Genomic DNA, 15,444 nt, shown 5'->3' with positions numbered 1-15,444 from the left:
GTTACCTTTGTGTGTATGTGGTGAGGATTTAGATCTTATGGAAATAAAACGGATAGTCATAAGATAATGGAAAATTTCCTTGTCTAATATTTCTAATTAAATGCTGCTAATCAAATTCCAATTTCTTAATTACACTGTAGTAAAACTTTTATAAGGAAAAAGTTACCATCAAACTACTGTCTTCTTTTCTCATCATCTTATCTGACAAATGTGGGATATTTCTGAAATAAATGCTCATTATTTTTTTTCTTTGAGTCAGAGGGAGAAAAGTCCCTTTTATATTCTTTTAATAAGTACTTTTATTAACTTCAGCTTCAGATAGCTCACTTCCATATATCAAGATTCTTTTCAAAATAGAAGCGATAAGAGGCAAACGCAAACGTGGGAAGGAAAGCAGCTCGGGGACATACTAGCTGCTCCCGGGCACCAGTTACTTCGACCTAAAACACATATACCATAGTTTGAAGCCACTACGAAAAATGAATGGATGTGGATGGCAGGTTTTCATTTGTTTCCCTGACATTCTGTAAATAAGTTTGTGTGTTTCAATTCAAACGGTTCCATTATCTTGGAGGTCTTAATCATTTGTAATAGCAGTTTCTGAAGTGTTCAAAGCTTGTGCTTAAGGAGCATTATCGGCATTTAACGTAGTTATACTACCTTCAGCAGATTTACAACTTCGTTCATGGTTATCCTTGATCATCTTTATTTAGAAGTAAGTTCAGGCTGATGAGATGGCTTAAGCATCCTTTGATGTTTCAGCTTATTAGTTGTACCCTCAGAACATCTTGTTCTGCTGGCCACCCTCATACTCTTCCAATGGAACTACCATTGGTAAGGTGAAGAGGGGAACGGTGGCCAGTGGCACGAAAACGAAAAAATGCAATTAAAAATGGCAGCCTTGTTTTAAAATATACACGAGGTATTTTGGTTTTACTCAGGTATGGGGAGGCCAACATTTTAGGAGATGCTTGCCGGTGAAAAGACAGTCTGCTGTTTACTCTTCCCAGGAGGAGAGGGGCACACAGGGCCAAGACAGACCATGCAGGGCCACTTCGGGAAGCACCAGGGTCAGTTGGAATAAGGGAATTGTTGGTCAGAGGGAATAAGGGGGGAGAGAGGGCAACACATTTTTTTGTGTGGTTTCTGCAGGAAAGCAAAGTGGGTTCTGTGGTTTAGGGTTGGTTCCAAATTGTCCAGTACCTGGCCCCGGGGTGATTTAGGGCGGGGGGGGGTGGGGGGGTGGGGGGGTAGGGGATAATGTTCTGGATTGCGTTTGAGAGCCTGATTAAAGGAGGCCTGTGGGGGGTGAGGACTTAGGATTGCTTGATCTGCATATCGAAAGGGTGTTTCGATAGGCCAACTGTTTGATAGGCCAACTGTTTGATATCTGCAGGAATTAGCTAACCCTGCAAGGACAGGGCCTCCCCTAAGAACTTCAAGGCCCCAAGATGTCAAAGTATCATAAAATACAGAAAATAAGAAACATGATCAATGCAACTCTGTCTAAAACACTGCTATAAGAAGCATAAAAATAGAGCTTTGCAGACTCTACTGTGCATAATAATCACTAGGGTATTTTGTTAAGCTACATTCTGATTCATTAGATCAGGTTGGGTGTGAGACTTTGCATTCCTAATGCAAAGTGCTGCTGGGACCACACTTTGAGAAGTTAGGGATAATAATATCTCTAAAAGTCCTCCCTCTAGGTCACCTTCTGTGGAGAAAAGGGAAGGACTTAACATTTACTGAACCCTGCTGTGATCCAGACATTTCTAGGCACTGAATATTCAGACTTTATCTTGATTCATTGGGACAACATTTTCTGCTCACAGGAAAAATGATCCCAATTTTATAAGTAACAGAACTGAGGCTCCGGGTGGTTCAGTAACCTGCCTTGGGTCACTTTGCTAAAAGGAAGAAGATATGAATGCATCTGACCTAAAAACTTTTTTTTTTTGTCCCATCACAACAGAAGTACAGATGGTACACGCTGATGGAAAATAAAAAGTCTCTGCTGGTAAAGGCTTCATAAATTATAAAGTCCATGGACTTGAATCACGGGACATTTACAACTTGACTTCTGAGAAGAGGGGAAATTCCAAATGGTATTCATTACCTCAGGACCAGAAATAAATAAGTAAATAACTTATATTTCATTATAGCTATTTGAGAAATACTTCAAATGGGATTCTCTATTAAACTGGGGTTTTTAAGAAGTGTTGCATGTACATGGTAAGATATATGCAACAGAAGTTGGTCTTCCTCCCATGTGCCCTTAGTTCTATGACTCAGATATAACTACTGTTAAGTTTGTGTAGTGTTCTAGAAATTCTGTACAAATAATAACATTCTGTACAAATAATATACTTTTTTATACAAATTCATTCAGACAGTTATTTTAAGGCCCTGGGGGGAAGAGCAATAAATAAAACACATGAAAGCCCTCCCTCCAGGAGGGAATATAGACCATAAACAAACAAGGAAAATATATGGCACGTCAAATAGGGATAAATGCCAATGGAGAAAAAGTGGGAGGGGAGATGCTTACACTTATAAATGCAGTGGTTAAGGAAGACCTCGTTGAAAAGATGGTATCTGTGCAGTAAAGACATGAAGGAAGTCATCCTATTCCACACTGACTTTTCCCTTCAGCACCATATGTTAAAGCCCTCACCACATCGGAACTGAACAGGTCTACCTCATTCTCCTTAACGACTCCATCGTATTCCACTGTTTGCATCTATGAATGTTTTGGAATAATCCTGTTATGTAATTTGTTAAGATGATCCTTGAAGTGGTTATAAAAAGATCTGGGGAATGTGGTATAAAGCCTGATGAAGTAGAAAGGGGCTTAAGTTAGGTGTGAAAAGCTGTGGATGCAAGTCCTAGTAGGCCACTGGCCCCAAGAGATCATGTTATCATTGAGTATTTCTAGAATGCCTTTTTTATGTTAGTGGTCTGGCCTCAAGAGAGGGTCTCCCTTTTCCTGTCACATCTTAGCCTCTGCTAGTGTCCGTCAGGCACAGGGTGATGTCTAGAATCTTCTCTAGCTGGGGGTCAACGTGACACACTGCTCACAATTTTCCTCAATGCTAGGCTACCTGTAATCCTTGTAGAGTCAAAGAAAAACACCCTCCAGGTGACACGTTTTATACATCCCCCACAAAGGAAGCATTAGCAAAAATTTTAGGGAGCAGTTAACCCCCTGGGCTCTGAACACAATCTTCCCCTTTAGGAGAAAGCTCATAAGCTTTCTTAAAACAAAAGCAAACAAAATCCCTACCTACCAGTAATATTTATTTAGGTAGATGCAGATGTTTAACTATGGGCCATATGACTGAACAGATTTCACATTTAATGAAAGATTAATTTATTCATTTAATTATTATCTGAGGCAGTACCTGGATTATGTCAGCACTCTGCCAAGCTCTGTAGGAGGAATAAATACCAGCGCAATATGGCTCCCGCCCTTGTCACCTTCTAGCCTTTGAACAAAGACAGGACAAGTAAAACAAAACAAAACCAAAGCACGATTGTGGTAAGTGGTGCCAAAGACAATACGACGAGAATTAAAACGAAGGGGAGAATGCTATGATCCAGAGCCCCTCTAAGACCCTCAGAGAGGAATCGGAGCCAAGATACAAAACAGGTAGGCAGAAGGTAGAACAAGGGAACTTTGGGAATGGGTGAGCGTGTGTGTGGATATGTGTGGGTGGAAGGGGAGCAAAGGCCCAGTGAAGGGAAATACAGGTGTTGTAAAGGTACCTTGCAGTGGCTCTGGAGAGCTTAAAAGCAGAGTGTGGGGCTCGGAGGACAGGCAATGCTGGTTGGAGTGAGAGCAGTCCAGGGTCCTAAAGCCCCTACGCTTTGTTATTAGATGTGGGATCAGTAAACTAGTTCCGAAAGATAGCCAAAAAAAGCACCATCAACTCCTTCTTCTGTTTTTGTTGTTGCTTTTTTGATATATGGGGGGTGGAGGTGGGAGGGTGAGGTTGTACACTTGGGTTTTACAACCTCTGTTTCTGATTCAGGTAGTTTTTAAAACCAACTTAATACCTATCAAAATAATGTATGCCTACAGTTTAAAAAAGCAAATAGGGCTATTGTTGTACTTATAAAGGCCTATAACTAAAAACAGAAATCCCCTATGCCACCACCTGTCCCATCACCCCTTCCTGCTCCACAGATGAGACCACCTTTTTGTTTGTTTTTATTATGAAAGGTAGTTATTTGACAGAATGAGCTTGCTATACAGGTAAGACTTTTGCCCCACCCGGTTAGTTACTCTCAGTTTGATAAATCTATGGGCTTGTCCAGAGGACAGAGGCTGACTAGTAACTAACCCACCACATCCCACAAGGAGGTTAAATCCTGTCATGGGAGAGAAAACTATTTTCAATTTCCAATTCAGATGTTTAATTCCATATATTTAAATAACATGCACATACTGGTATCTCTTAAATTGTCATTTAAGAAATGAAAAAAAAATTATCATCCTTATCCCATCACTACCTCTTGACAAGCTTCTTCCCCCATCCCTCCAGTATGTTAAAGTATTAATTTGAGGCTAAATCAAAATTCCGTTTACAGAATTACAAAATGTGTTTATAAGGTTTACACTGTTAGGACTATATAATAATTGTTTACTACACATGTAGTGTAAGAATACACTTCCTATTTTGTTCAATATTTCATTTTTCTTGGTGGCCTTTTTTTCTTTCTCTCTCTGTGTGTGTGTGTGTGTGTGTGTGTGTGTCTGTGTGTGTGTGTGCACCTATTACTGCTCCTGAAATTTTCAAAGGACCTTTAAAAGCCCTATTAAACCGTTTTGTTTCTGTTTTTGTTTTCACGATCAAAGCCATTAGTTTATCTGTCGCATCTATTCTTCCCTCAAGGGGCCGCCCATCTAGACCATCTGGTCTAGCGCTTTCCCAGGCCAGCTGCCCACCTGTTGTCCTGGGGCTTCTTTTTAACACCATCTTGCGAAATCCCTGCGCCTCTCGCCTGTGTTGGGTCCCCCGTTTCCTGGATCCCATGGTTTCCTCTTTCTTGGTTTACATCCTCATTTTTGTAGAGCACATTCTCTAGTAGCTTCCTGAGAAAAGTACATGGGAGGTAAATTCGTTGAGACCTTCCTTGAGTGTCTGAAAATGTCTTAATTCTACTCTGGTGCTTGCTAGTTTAGCTTGTAATTGAATTCTAAGTAAAAAGTCATTTCCCTCAGAATTCTGAAGGCTGAATTGTCTTCTAGCTTCCAGTATTGTGCCTGAGGAGTCTGGTGACATTGGTATTCCTGATCTGTTATATATGACGTGTCTTATTTCTCTGGAAGGTTTTGGAATCTTCTTTGTGATCCCTGATGTTCTAAAATCTCAGACTAAAGAATTTCAATGATTCTTTATCCATTCTTATCCATTGCTCTGGACCCTTAAAATATGGAAATTCCTTATTGTTCCACTTGAAATTTTTCTTGCATTATTTTTTAAGACTTGTCTCCTCACCATTTTCTTCTGTTTTCTCTTTCTGGAACTCCTATGATAAAATGCTGAACCACATGGACGGATCCACTATATTTCCTACCTTCTTTTCCCTCTTCCCCTACTGACCATTTTTGTCTGCTAAGCTACTTCTGAGAAAGTTTACTTGACTTTATCTTCTGCATCTCTGAATAAGTTTTTTTTTGTTCTGTTTTTTTTTTCATTCCTTTATTTTTTATTTTATTTTTTTACTAAGTTTAATTTCTAGGAGCTCTTATTTTTGGACTGTTCCTTTTTTATAGGATGCACTTTTTATTTCGTGTGCTCTCGTCTTTCTAAAGATACTTAGGTTTTTAAAAGTTTTTCTTCTACTTCTGAGTTACCTATATTTTCATTGAGTGGCTCCCAACTTCTTTCTCTGTTTTGATATCTATATTTTATTCTATATTTTATGTTGGGAGCTATACTCAAATATCTGGTGACTCTATTTATATTTAAGGCTCACACACACACGTACATACATGTACACACACACACACACACACACACACACACACACACACACACACACCTGGGAACATTGAGTCCCTAAAAGACTGACTAGAAGCCTCAAGTGGGGGCAGGGCATTTTTATTATCTGGAAGGCATCCTTGTGAGGTAGCCAGGTGAGGGACCCAGCCATTTTGATGAGGACTCCAAACGTCACTCAGATCATTTCTCAGGTTGATCAGTTTCTCTAGATCAGAATCCTTCAAACTCTTGCCTAAAGAGCCTGTCCCTGGCTCTGGGTGCTCTGGAGCTATGCTCTGGAATAGTCCAGGAGGGTCTAACCTGCCATCTATGGAGTTTCATTTAATTCCCCTGGCTTCACCTCTCCATCCTGGGTCTTGCTTCCCTGAGTCCAGCACATCTCTGATTCACTTTAGCCCAAGACTATGCCTCAATCTTCTGGCACAGATGGAGAACTGTAGTGACAATGTGATGCAGGCAGAGGAACACAGTCTCACAACTCCCTATATACTACCTTCCACCAATGACTGCTACCTATTCTGTAACTCCTGTGACCAATCCCCTTTTGTCTCATCTTCACACCCTTCCATGCCTCCCCAGGGCCCTGCAGAATGAATTCGCAGGCTTCTCTCAGTGTGCCTCAGTTCCCGCTCCTCCATCACTGCGCCATCTTCCCCAAATCTGCTGATATCTCTCATTTAACAGCATCTCCTCCTTGGTTTGGTCCCTCTTGCTCTCGTTCTCTGTTTTTTTTTTTTTTTCTGTAGTTTTTTTGATTTCAGGGAGATGTATGGAATAAAAAGGTATGAATGCACGTGTTCAATCTGATAGAATACAAGTTTCCGATCTTATAAATCTTTCTTGGGTTTTACATACTTACTATGTACTCTAATCTAATTTGTTTATCCAGAGAATTTTAGGTTACCCAGAATCAACTACTGACTACCAGCCAACTATTTTTGGGAGGATGTTGCCAAAATAATTTTAATTCTCTATTATTTTTTTAAATTTTTTTTTCAACGTTTATTTTTGGGACAGAGAGAGACAGAGCATGAATGGGCGAGGGGCAGAGAGAGAAGGAGACACAGAATCGGAAACAGGCTCCAGGCTCTGAGCCATCAGCCCAGAGCCCGACGCGGGGCTCGAACTCACGGAGCGCGAGATCGTGACCTGGTTGAAGTCGGACGCTTAACCGACTGTGCCACCCAGGCGCCCCTCTCTATTATTTTCAAGGGAGTGTCATGCAAAGTGGGTTGAACTCCTCTACAAATTTATCTTTATGGTTCCAGAAGTTTGGACCAATTTGAGGCAGACACCACATCAATTTCTTAGTACGTAGGAAGAAAGGTAAGCAGGAAGGGATGAAAGGAAGGGGGAGGAAGGGAGGGGTGGATAGAGTGGGGAAGGAAATAAAAGAAACAGACATCAAGAAAAGGGTTTAAAAAAAATAGTAAGATGACTGGCCCAAATAACTATTTTAAGAAAAGCTAAGTTTATTAAGTAAGAAAAGAGACTGCAGAAAAGTCATCTGACTTTAAGATAACTCTCAACAATGATCACTCACTAGGAAGGCACTCAACTGATGAAGTCACTAAATGTTTATTGTGAAACTCCATCAACTCATTCATTCATTCGTTCATTCAAGCAGCATGTACTCAAAATCCATATAAAAAACATCATTATCCAGCAAAAACAGTCAACATAAGAAATTCTCACAATTATATGCCCACTATCTTCTAATTATGTTCTTGTCCTTTTATTGCCCTGAAAAGTATCTGTTTTTGGTTTAAGAATGCATGCATATATGTATGTACTGATGTATATTGTACATATTCCTTACCTCATTCCCCAAATAAATGTAAGGCAGTTTGCTGGTTATCCTTTTAATATATTATTTTTCTTGAGTACATTTCTTACAAATTTGTCTACCCAAAGTGATGTAATTCTCTGTATATGATGACATACTCAGTTATGGACCAATAACTTTAAAAAAAATAACTATGTTGTCAACAACGATGCTTCTAATGCAGCTGTGATATCTTTAAGCGTGGTCAGATTGAAGACTTTGTAGTCAGACTGACCTTGTTTTAAATCCTAACTCTTCCAACTTGTTGAATCCATGACCTTCAGAAAGATAATAATCTCCCTAATAGGAAAACAGATAGAGTATTGTCTATTCTGCAGGTTTTTCTGAGGATTAAATCATATGATGCATCTAAAGAGCCTGAATATTGGAGGCGCCCGATAAATAAAAACTATTAAAATCAGAGCATCAGGAAAACCTTTCACTCTCTAGAAGTACATCTTTTCTAAGTGAATGGTTTTCGCTTCCATTCTTAGGGGTCACATCACTGGTAAGCTGGTCCATTGGAAGCAACTTGTGAGTTACTGAGGAGTGATGGGGATAAGTTCTTATACATAATTAGGGACAGCAATATGAACGTGCGCGGGGGTGGGGGTGCGAACAGGAGGCCTGGAAAACAATTAAAGGAAATACTTGATTTTGGATCAGTTTCTTAACCTTTTATTTAACCTGCAAAATTGGGAGGCTGGATGGAGTTCCTCCAAATATTGATGATAAAGAGTTCTATGGTTAGATAGTTTTGGGAAATGTGTTTGTCTCATGCCCTCCCCCATTCGAGGTACCAGTTTGGTTTGGCTTTAGCCGGCATATTACAAACTTATTTGCCTACGGATCATCCTTACTTTTTTTTTTTTTCAGGCACTACTTAACATATTTTGAGAAGGGCGAAGGGTTGACCTGCAACTTTCCATTCTATAATGTTTCTCTGAGTTTTAGGAACTCAGCTAAATGTTCTAGTTAAGGGGAAAAAAAAGGGAAACAACATGTGTTAGAAGTTTTATTTATGGATGATTTCTTCTGAAGCAGCATGTAACTTTTAGAGTGGGAGAAACGTCTATCATGACTTTGAGGGAACTAGACATTTCTACGTTTGGTGAACATCTCATCTGCATGGTGCCATCAACATCTCTGACCAACAACACACTGACTGGGCTTATGCCAGTTCAGTGGATTTCATTTGGTTATAAAGACAGTCAGATTATTGGGACACATCTGGCAATTTTGGCAATCAGTGAATGAAATGAATCAACAGGGTAGTGATCGGACTGGCTGTTCAGTGATCAACACTGACCTGAATGGAAAATAACTGTGGGATAAGTTAATCCTTAGGCTGCAGGACTGTATCATGACACCAGAATAAAACCCACATGGGCATCCATGGTGAATAATTCTTAATGCTATAATTACAAATGAAACTGCTAAAATTATTTGCTTCTAAAATACTTTCACTTTTTCTATCAACCTACCAACATTTACTTTTATCTGAAAGGAAAGGGCTGTGCTATATGTTGCTGCGAATAAACGGATGTACGGCAGGAAAGAGGCCAAAGAACCTACCAGAAAACTATCCAGGAGCCAGATGCTCTGTCAGTCACTTTCCACGTAGCCTTCAATAAGTCTTTGTTTTCTTCCTTGTAAAAATAACTATCCTCAAGGAGCTTATAGCTAAGTTGATTATATTTACAAATTTGAGATTTTCATTTAATGCCTTCTTACGTTACAAAATCATTCTTAATTTATCTACATAGCAGAGATGAAAGTGAATGAATATTTTGATGTTCTTTAATTAATTACATGAAATAAAGCCCCCTCCTTCATCTTAATTGCAGGAATTCTAACACAACCTGTTGCAGTGTTTTCCCTTTTTTCTCTTGATATGTCTCTTTCCCCTCAAGGCTGCCAAGGTTTTCAAGTGTTCTAATTATTTCTCTTTCTATTAAATACTCTGTCTCAAAAACATACTTTTCCTTCTTCTCAAAAGGAAATTTATCAAAAAACAGCACCGTGGAATCCAAAGAATGAGTGTATTGGTGGTAAGGTGGCCAACGATCCTGGTTTGTCCAGTACTGATGGGTTTCTCCCTGTGTGGGGCTTTCTGGGCTAAAACTGGGTCAGTGTCTGATGAACCATGACAGTGGGTCACCTTGATTTGTAGCTTAAGAGATCTGGATGCGGCGTTGGATGCCTGCATCAGAAAGTTGCAATTTTAATCCCCCTATTAGAATTTCTCTTCTTTCATTGCCTAACAGCTGTAGAAAGCAATCAGACACCAGATGGATGAATGAATTTAATGACCTTTAAGTTTCCTTTACACCAGTGGTTTTCAATTCTGGTTTCTTACTAGAATCATCTGGTTAGCTTTTTAAAATGATGTTATTCCCTGATTTGGTCTGAAGGCGAATCCCAATCATCAGAATACGTGTTCAAATTTCCCCAGTTGATTCTTATGTCATCTCGGGCTAAAATCCACTACTTTCATACATTCTGGGTTTCAAACTACAGGTCTAGTAAGAGCCATTCAAAGAAAAGAGAAATCTCCTTTATGAGCTCTGACTTTTTAAATATTACATGCAAGTTTCCATTTCACATTTAAAACAAATGGGAACCCACAAACTGACCTTATAGTTGTTCACCTAAGGATCGTGATATCTAAGTTGTTGTCTTATCATGTTTTCATTCTGACCAACAATCACCACCATCTATTGACCTTTTTTTTTTTTTTTTTTTTTTTTTTCATAAGAAGCTGTATCAGGCACTATGGGGCCACAGAGATTTAAAACTCAAGTTCTCTGGGGGCGCCTGGGTGGCGCAGTCGGTTAAGCGTCCGACTTCAGCCAGGTCACGATCTCGCGGTCGGTGAGTTCGAGCCCCGCGTCGGGCTCTGGGCCGATGGCTCGGAGCCTGGAGCCTGTTTCCGATTCTGTGTCTCCCTCTCTCTCTGCCCCTCCCCCGTTCATGCTCTGTCTCTCTCTGTCTCAAAAATAAATAAATGTTAAAAAAAAAAAAATTAAAAAAGATATAAAACTCAAGTTCTCTGTATGACACGTGAAATGTGACTAACTTATCGAGCCACCAACCTCAAGAGGAGATCAAAGAGGAAACGTCTACAGCCCAAGATGGCTGGAAGGGCAGCAGGTAGGGTTTAAACAAGGCCTTGAGGACGGGGTGCGGTTTTAGTTTAGAAGGTCAGGAAAGGCATTCCAAGCAGGGAGAAAGACACTTTGGGGGTGGGTAAGAAGCAAATAATATAAATATAAATATAAATATAGCAAATATAAATATAAAATAATAAAAATAAAAATAAACTAATGCAAATACACCTACAAATGCTAGAATTCACATTCTGTGCGATGCAAACCATCTCTGGGGATGCACAGAGCTCAATATGAGGCCAGCTGAGGAGCGAGGGGTCATAATTACCCAATCACTTTTTTGGTGGTGACCACCCGTGACACTGAAAAAGAGAACTGGACTGGCCGATGAAATAGCTGGTTAAGGACAGGCATAAAGACAGGCTTGGAGAACAAGCCACTCACGAAACGGCAATAGCAGAAGTCCCTTCCCTCTCTCGTGCTGGGCCCACTGAAGAGACCTAATTGCCCAGACATCAAGGTGGATGCTCCAGCAGTCATTGCTGAACTCTTGAGGTTCCCACTCTAGCCAACCAAATGATTATTTAACATTGAAGGAATACAGTTAGAACAGAACTCAAGAAAAAGTTGTGCATTAGTTGTCACGTTATATGATTACCAATCATTGGCTTTCAATTACTTTTATAATGCAAGGGTCTTTTTTCTGGATTTCAGAATTAAAGCACTACTGTTCCATTTGTCTTTGCCTCCTAAAATAGTTAATTTTCCTATTTATTCCAATATCTGGTCTTCATGGAAGATATTAACTAAATGTCAATGAATGATCTGGGTATGCATCATCTGAGGAAGTCAGTTGGCAAAATTAACATTTAGAAGTAGGCACCACTGGTTATTTCACACATTATTAACTTATATTACAATTCAAATAAGCTTACAGCTGGCAAAAAAAAAAAATCTCTTCTGTAAAGTGATCTCAAACATAATAGGCTTAATCAGAGATAAATTAAATTAGGCAGCCATGCATACTACAGCATATTAATTCTGAGTAGTTATTAAATACATTTTCTGTTATCAGTGGTGTGAACAACATTATATGCAAACAAATTCTTCAAGAGTGTAGCAAATAAAGTTTATGTCTGGGATGCTACGTGCCTGACATTTTCTCATGCCTTCTTACACTGTTAAATAATCTTTCCTGCTAATAGTGGCACCAGGTTTAGTTCCCATAAACAAGTCAACTCCACTCCCAGACAATTAAAGCAAAAGCACAGCCGACAACACTGCCAGGGTGGTTTGGATTTTTCCAAAGGGAACTTTCGATGGCAATTTTTAAAAGAAGGCATTAGTGAGTCACAGCTGGAGTAAAACTGTCCAAAGTATAAGGTAGCGAATATTCATTACGTTAAAAAACGACGCATCTCATTCTGTGTTTTGGGTCACCTATGTTCCCTGAGAATATTTAAAGAAGACAATTATTAAGGTTAAAGGCTATTTTGTAAAGACGATCCTACCATTCTTTCTTTCCTTAAATAGCAGCAATCTAAACCATCAACTAGCACTCAGATTTCATAAGCTAGCAAACAGTGCTTTTGTGAAAGAAAAAGATACATCTAAGCTTTTGTACACACACACACACACACACACACACACACACACACACACACCCTTCTCCTTGATATACCTCTGCCATATTATCTTGTTCTTTTATTAATCAATCAGGCCCTTTAATGCCTGTGTCCAGAAGCAATTGAAGTTACTAGGTATGACCACCCTCCCACCCCCAAGTCTGAGAAAAGCACTGGAGTTTCTTTGCGCTTTGCACATTTAAAACTCAATGTAAGGTGACAAGAACATTAAGCTGCCCAGTGAGCAAAATGTGAAACTAATCGCTATCTGTTCTTACCCGTGGGTACAATAATTGGCAAATTAAAGTGCCTGAGGATAGCTGGCCCACCTGCATCAAAAAAGCATCACTTTAAAACGGCTAATGAAGATGAATGGACGCAGCCAGCTTTACTGACAACTCCTTCAAACACCAGAAGACTGAAAAGGCAACATTAGAGCACCCATTTACTTTCCTGTAAAGTACACACCATGTAGAACTCTTGTTATTTAAAGGACTAAAATCCAAAATAAAGGAGTAACATACAAACTCCTTCCATGTGTTTTATACACATAGGGGTTGAGCTGAGGCCATCCCTTGCTCCTCAAAACCCAATGCTTTGCGTTTTAAGCTGAAAAACTGGGTTCAAACTTGCCTACTAAAATGCTGAGTTTGTAGCTTTATGACAACTAGATTCAAAGGCGTGCAAATACCACCAAAAAAGGAAATAAGTTCGTTTTAATAACTTTGCTACTGTTCGTTCAGTCATCCATTTGTTTGATACGTACTGAACAACTACTGTGTCCGAGGCAAGAGATGAATGATGTCTCCTCAAGGAGCTTGTCAACCACTGGAGCCAAGATGCCTACACACAGCTAAGAGGGACTACATGTTATCGTAGAAATACTGCCAGAGCACCTCCCTCCCCTTCCAGACTTTGGAGGGGAGAAGACTCTTCCGCTGAATTCTAGGATGACACAGAAGGCACAGAATGGAGAGTTTCTGAGGCTGAACAAACTTCAGAAAAAACTAAGCTGAAAGAACAGCACAGGTAAAATCAACAAGAAGGTCATGGTCTGCTTGAAAAAAAAAAAAAAGAAATTGCCTTCACAATACGTGAAGGAAATAAATACGGGAGGCAAGAGATCAACAGATGATGAAGATACCTATGAAGATAAGCAAGGTGACAATATGAAGGGCACTGGAAGGCATGTCAAGGAGTTTGGATTTCGTTCTGGAGGTGGTTGTTTGCAACACTCGTGCCAGATAACCTTAGAGTTAGGGAGGGGACGGAGGCAGACGGAGAAGGAGGGAGAAGGAGGGAGAGGGAGGCCAGGTAGTCTGGACCCTGGGTCCCGCAACTCTGTTTCAACCACAGAAGTTCTGCTAGTATCTGTTTTATATCAGGTCTTAGTTTTTTAAGGAACTTATAACATTTCAAACGGTTTTAGATTTACAGGAAAGTTGCCAAGGTGGTACAGAGTTCCCATAAATGTCTCACCTACTTTCTCCTAATATTAACATGTTATATTACCTTGGCACATGGTCATAACCGAGAAACACACACTGCATTCAGGCATCATGTCTCTTTATCCCTTGTACACACGCCTTGATGTGTAACAGTTTCTCGGTGTTTCCTTGTTACTCATGACCTTGACAGTCTTGAGAAACATTAGCCAGGTATTTTAGAGAAAGTCCTTCACTTTGCTTTTGTCTACTGTTTTCCTCACGACTAGACTAGGGCTCCAGGTTTTGGGAGGAACGCCAACAGAGGCGAGGTACGTTTTTCATCATGTCCTATCAGGAGGCATGTGATATCAACCAGACTCACCACTTGCGACACTAACCTTAATCACTAGTGTTTACCAGGACTCTCCTCTGTAAAGTTACTGTGTTTCTCCTTCATACATGATCTTATTTGGAAGTCAGTCACTAAGTCCATGCCCCCACTGAAGGGTGAGAGTAAACTCCCCTTCCTGGTGGGAGCCATATATGCCTATATTATGTGGAATTATTTTATAAGGAAGATTTGTCCCTTCTACTCCAATTGTTTACTTGTTCAATCATTTGCTTATATTAGGATGAACTCATATATATTCATTTTATACTTCCAATTGTGACCCAGTAGCACGTTATCTATTTTGTTGCTCAAATTGTTCCAGCTTCGGCCATTGGGAACTTTTTTAGGTCATCGCTTCTATCCCTTTGACATACTACCATTCTTTTGTCTTTTGAGCACTTTATTGCTTTAGGGAATACCAAGTGCTCCAGGCTTATACTGTATTTTTGCTGCTTCAGCCCTAGAATCAGACATTTCTCCCAACATTCACAGTTCCTTTCACTGGAGGATAACGTTCAGACACCATTTAGGAAACCAGTATTTGGGCATCAGTATGCTAGCCGCCACTGGGACAGCACTGGCCCCAGGCCCTGTTAGCAGAAAGAGCTACGAAATTTATGTATACGTTCAAGCCCAGGTATTCACCTATAGCTACAATTGTTCCTGTATCTGTCCATCTGTATATATATTAGGCTAAACGTGAGTTCGTACTTGACATGTCCAACTCTAGTCCTGCACTAAAGGGTTCACTCTTTCCAGCCTTCCCTCCTTACTTATCTGCAAATGCCGGACAGAGAGAAATCTGGCTCTCACCATCTATTTATTTTTTGTTTATCTCTAGTATCTGAACCTTTTTTTTTTTTTGAGAACAGATTTCCATTCTTTAAAATAATAGGAAAAAAAGCCTAAAAATAAATATTGTAATAGAAGGTCATTAAATTATTTCATGCATAAAAGTAACACAATTATATTTATATTTTTAGAAATGCTATCCTGAGATGAGGTAAGGATAAGTGTTTGGAAGGATGCTCCACGTCCTTCCACATGGGAAGGGC

General features: G+C 39.8%; 1 protein-coding gene across 10 annotated transcripts in view; it reads right to left on the bottom strand.

The window, feature by feature from the left end:
* Positions 1–15,444, bottom strand: part of ENOX1 (ecto-NOX disulfide-thiol exchanger 1) — a 555,199-nt gene that overhangs the window by 242,467 nt on the left and 297,288 nt on the right. For 9 of the 10 annotated variants that reach the window (XM_040448509.1, XM_040448518.1, XM_040448516.1 and 6 more), the window contains one exon: positions 4,952–5,098. The exons of the other annotated variant lie outside the window; for it this stretch is intronic. In XM_040448509.1, the coding sequence (XP_040304443.1) occupies positions 4,952–5,039 (88 nt within the window). In that variant the 5' untranslated portion in view covers positions 5,040–5,098. The remainder of the gene's footprint in view (positions 1–4,951; positions 5,099–15,444) is intronic. 10 annotated transcript variants of the gene reach the window in all.

Source organism: Herpailurus yagouaroundi, unplaced genomic scaffold, assembly GCF_014898765.1.
Source record: "Herpailurus yagouaroundi ecotype Mexico unplaced genomic scaffold, PumYag 197, whole genome shotgun sequence".
Taxonomy (NCBI): domain Eukaryota; kingdom Metazoa; phylum Chordata; class Mammalia; order Carnivora; family Felidae; genus Herpailurus; species Herpailurus yagouaroundi.
This window is presented reverse-complemented; position numbering and strand designations above follow the sequence as displayed.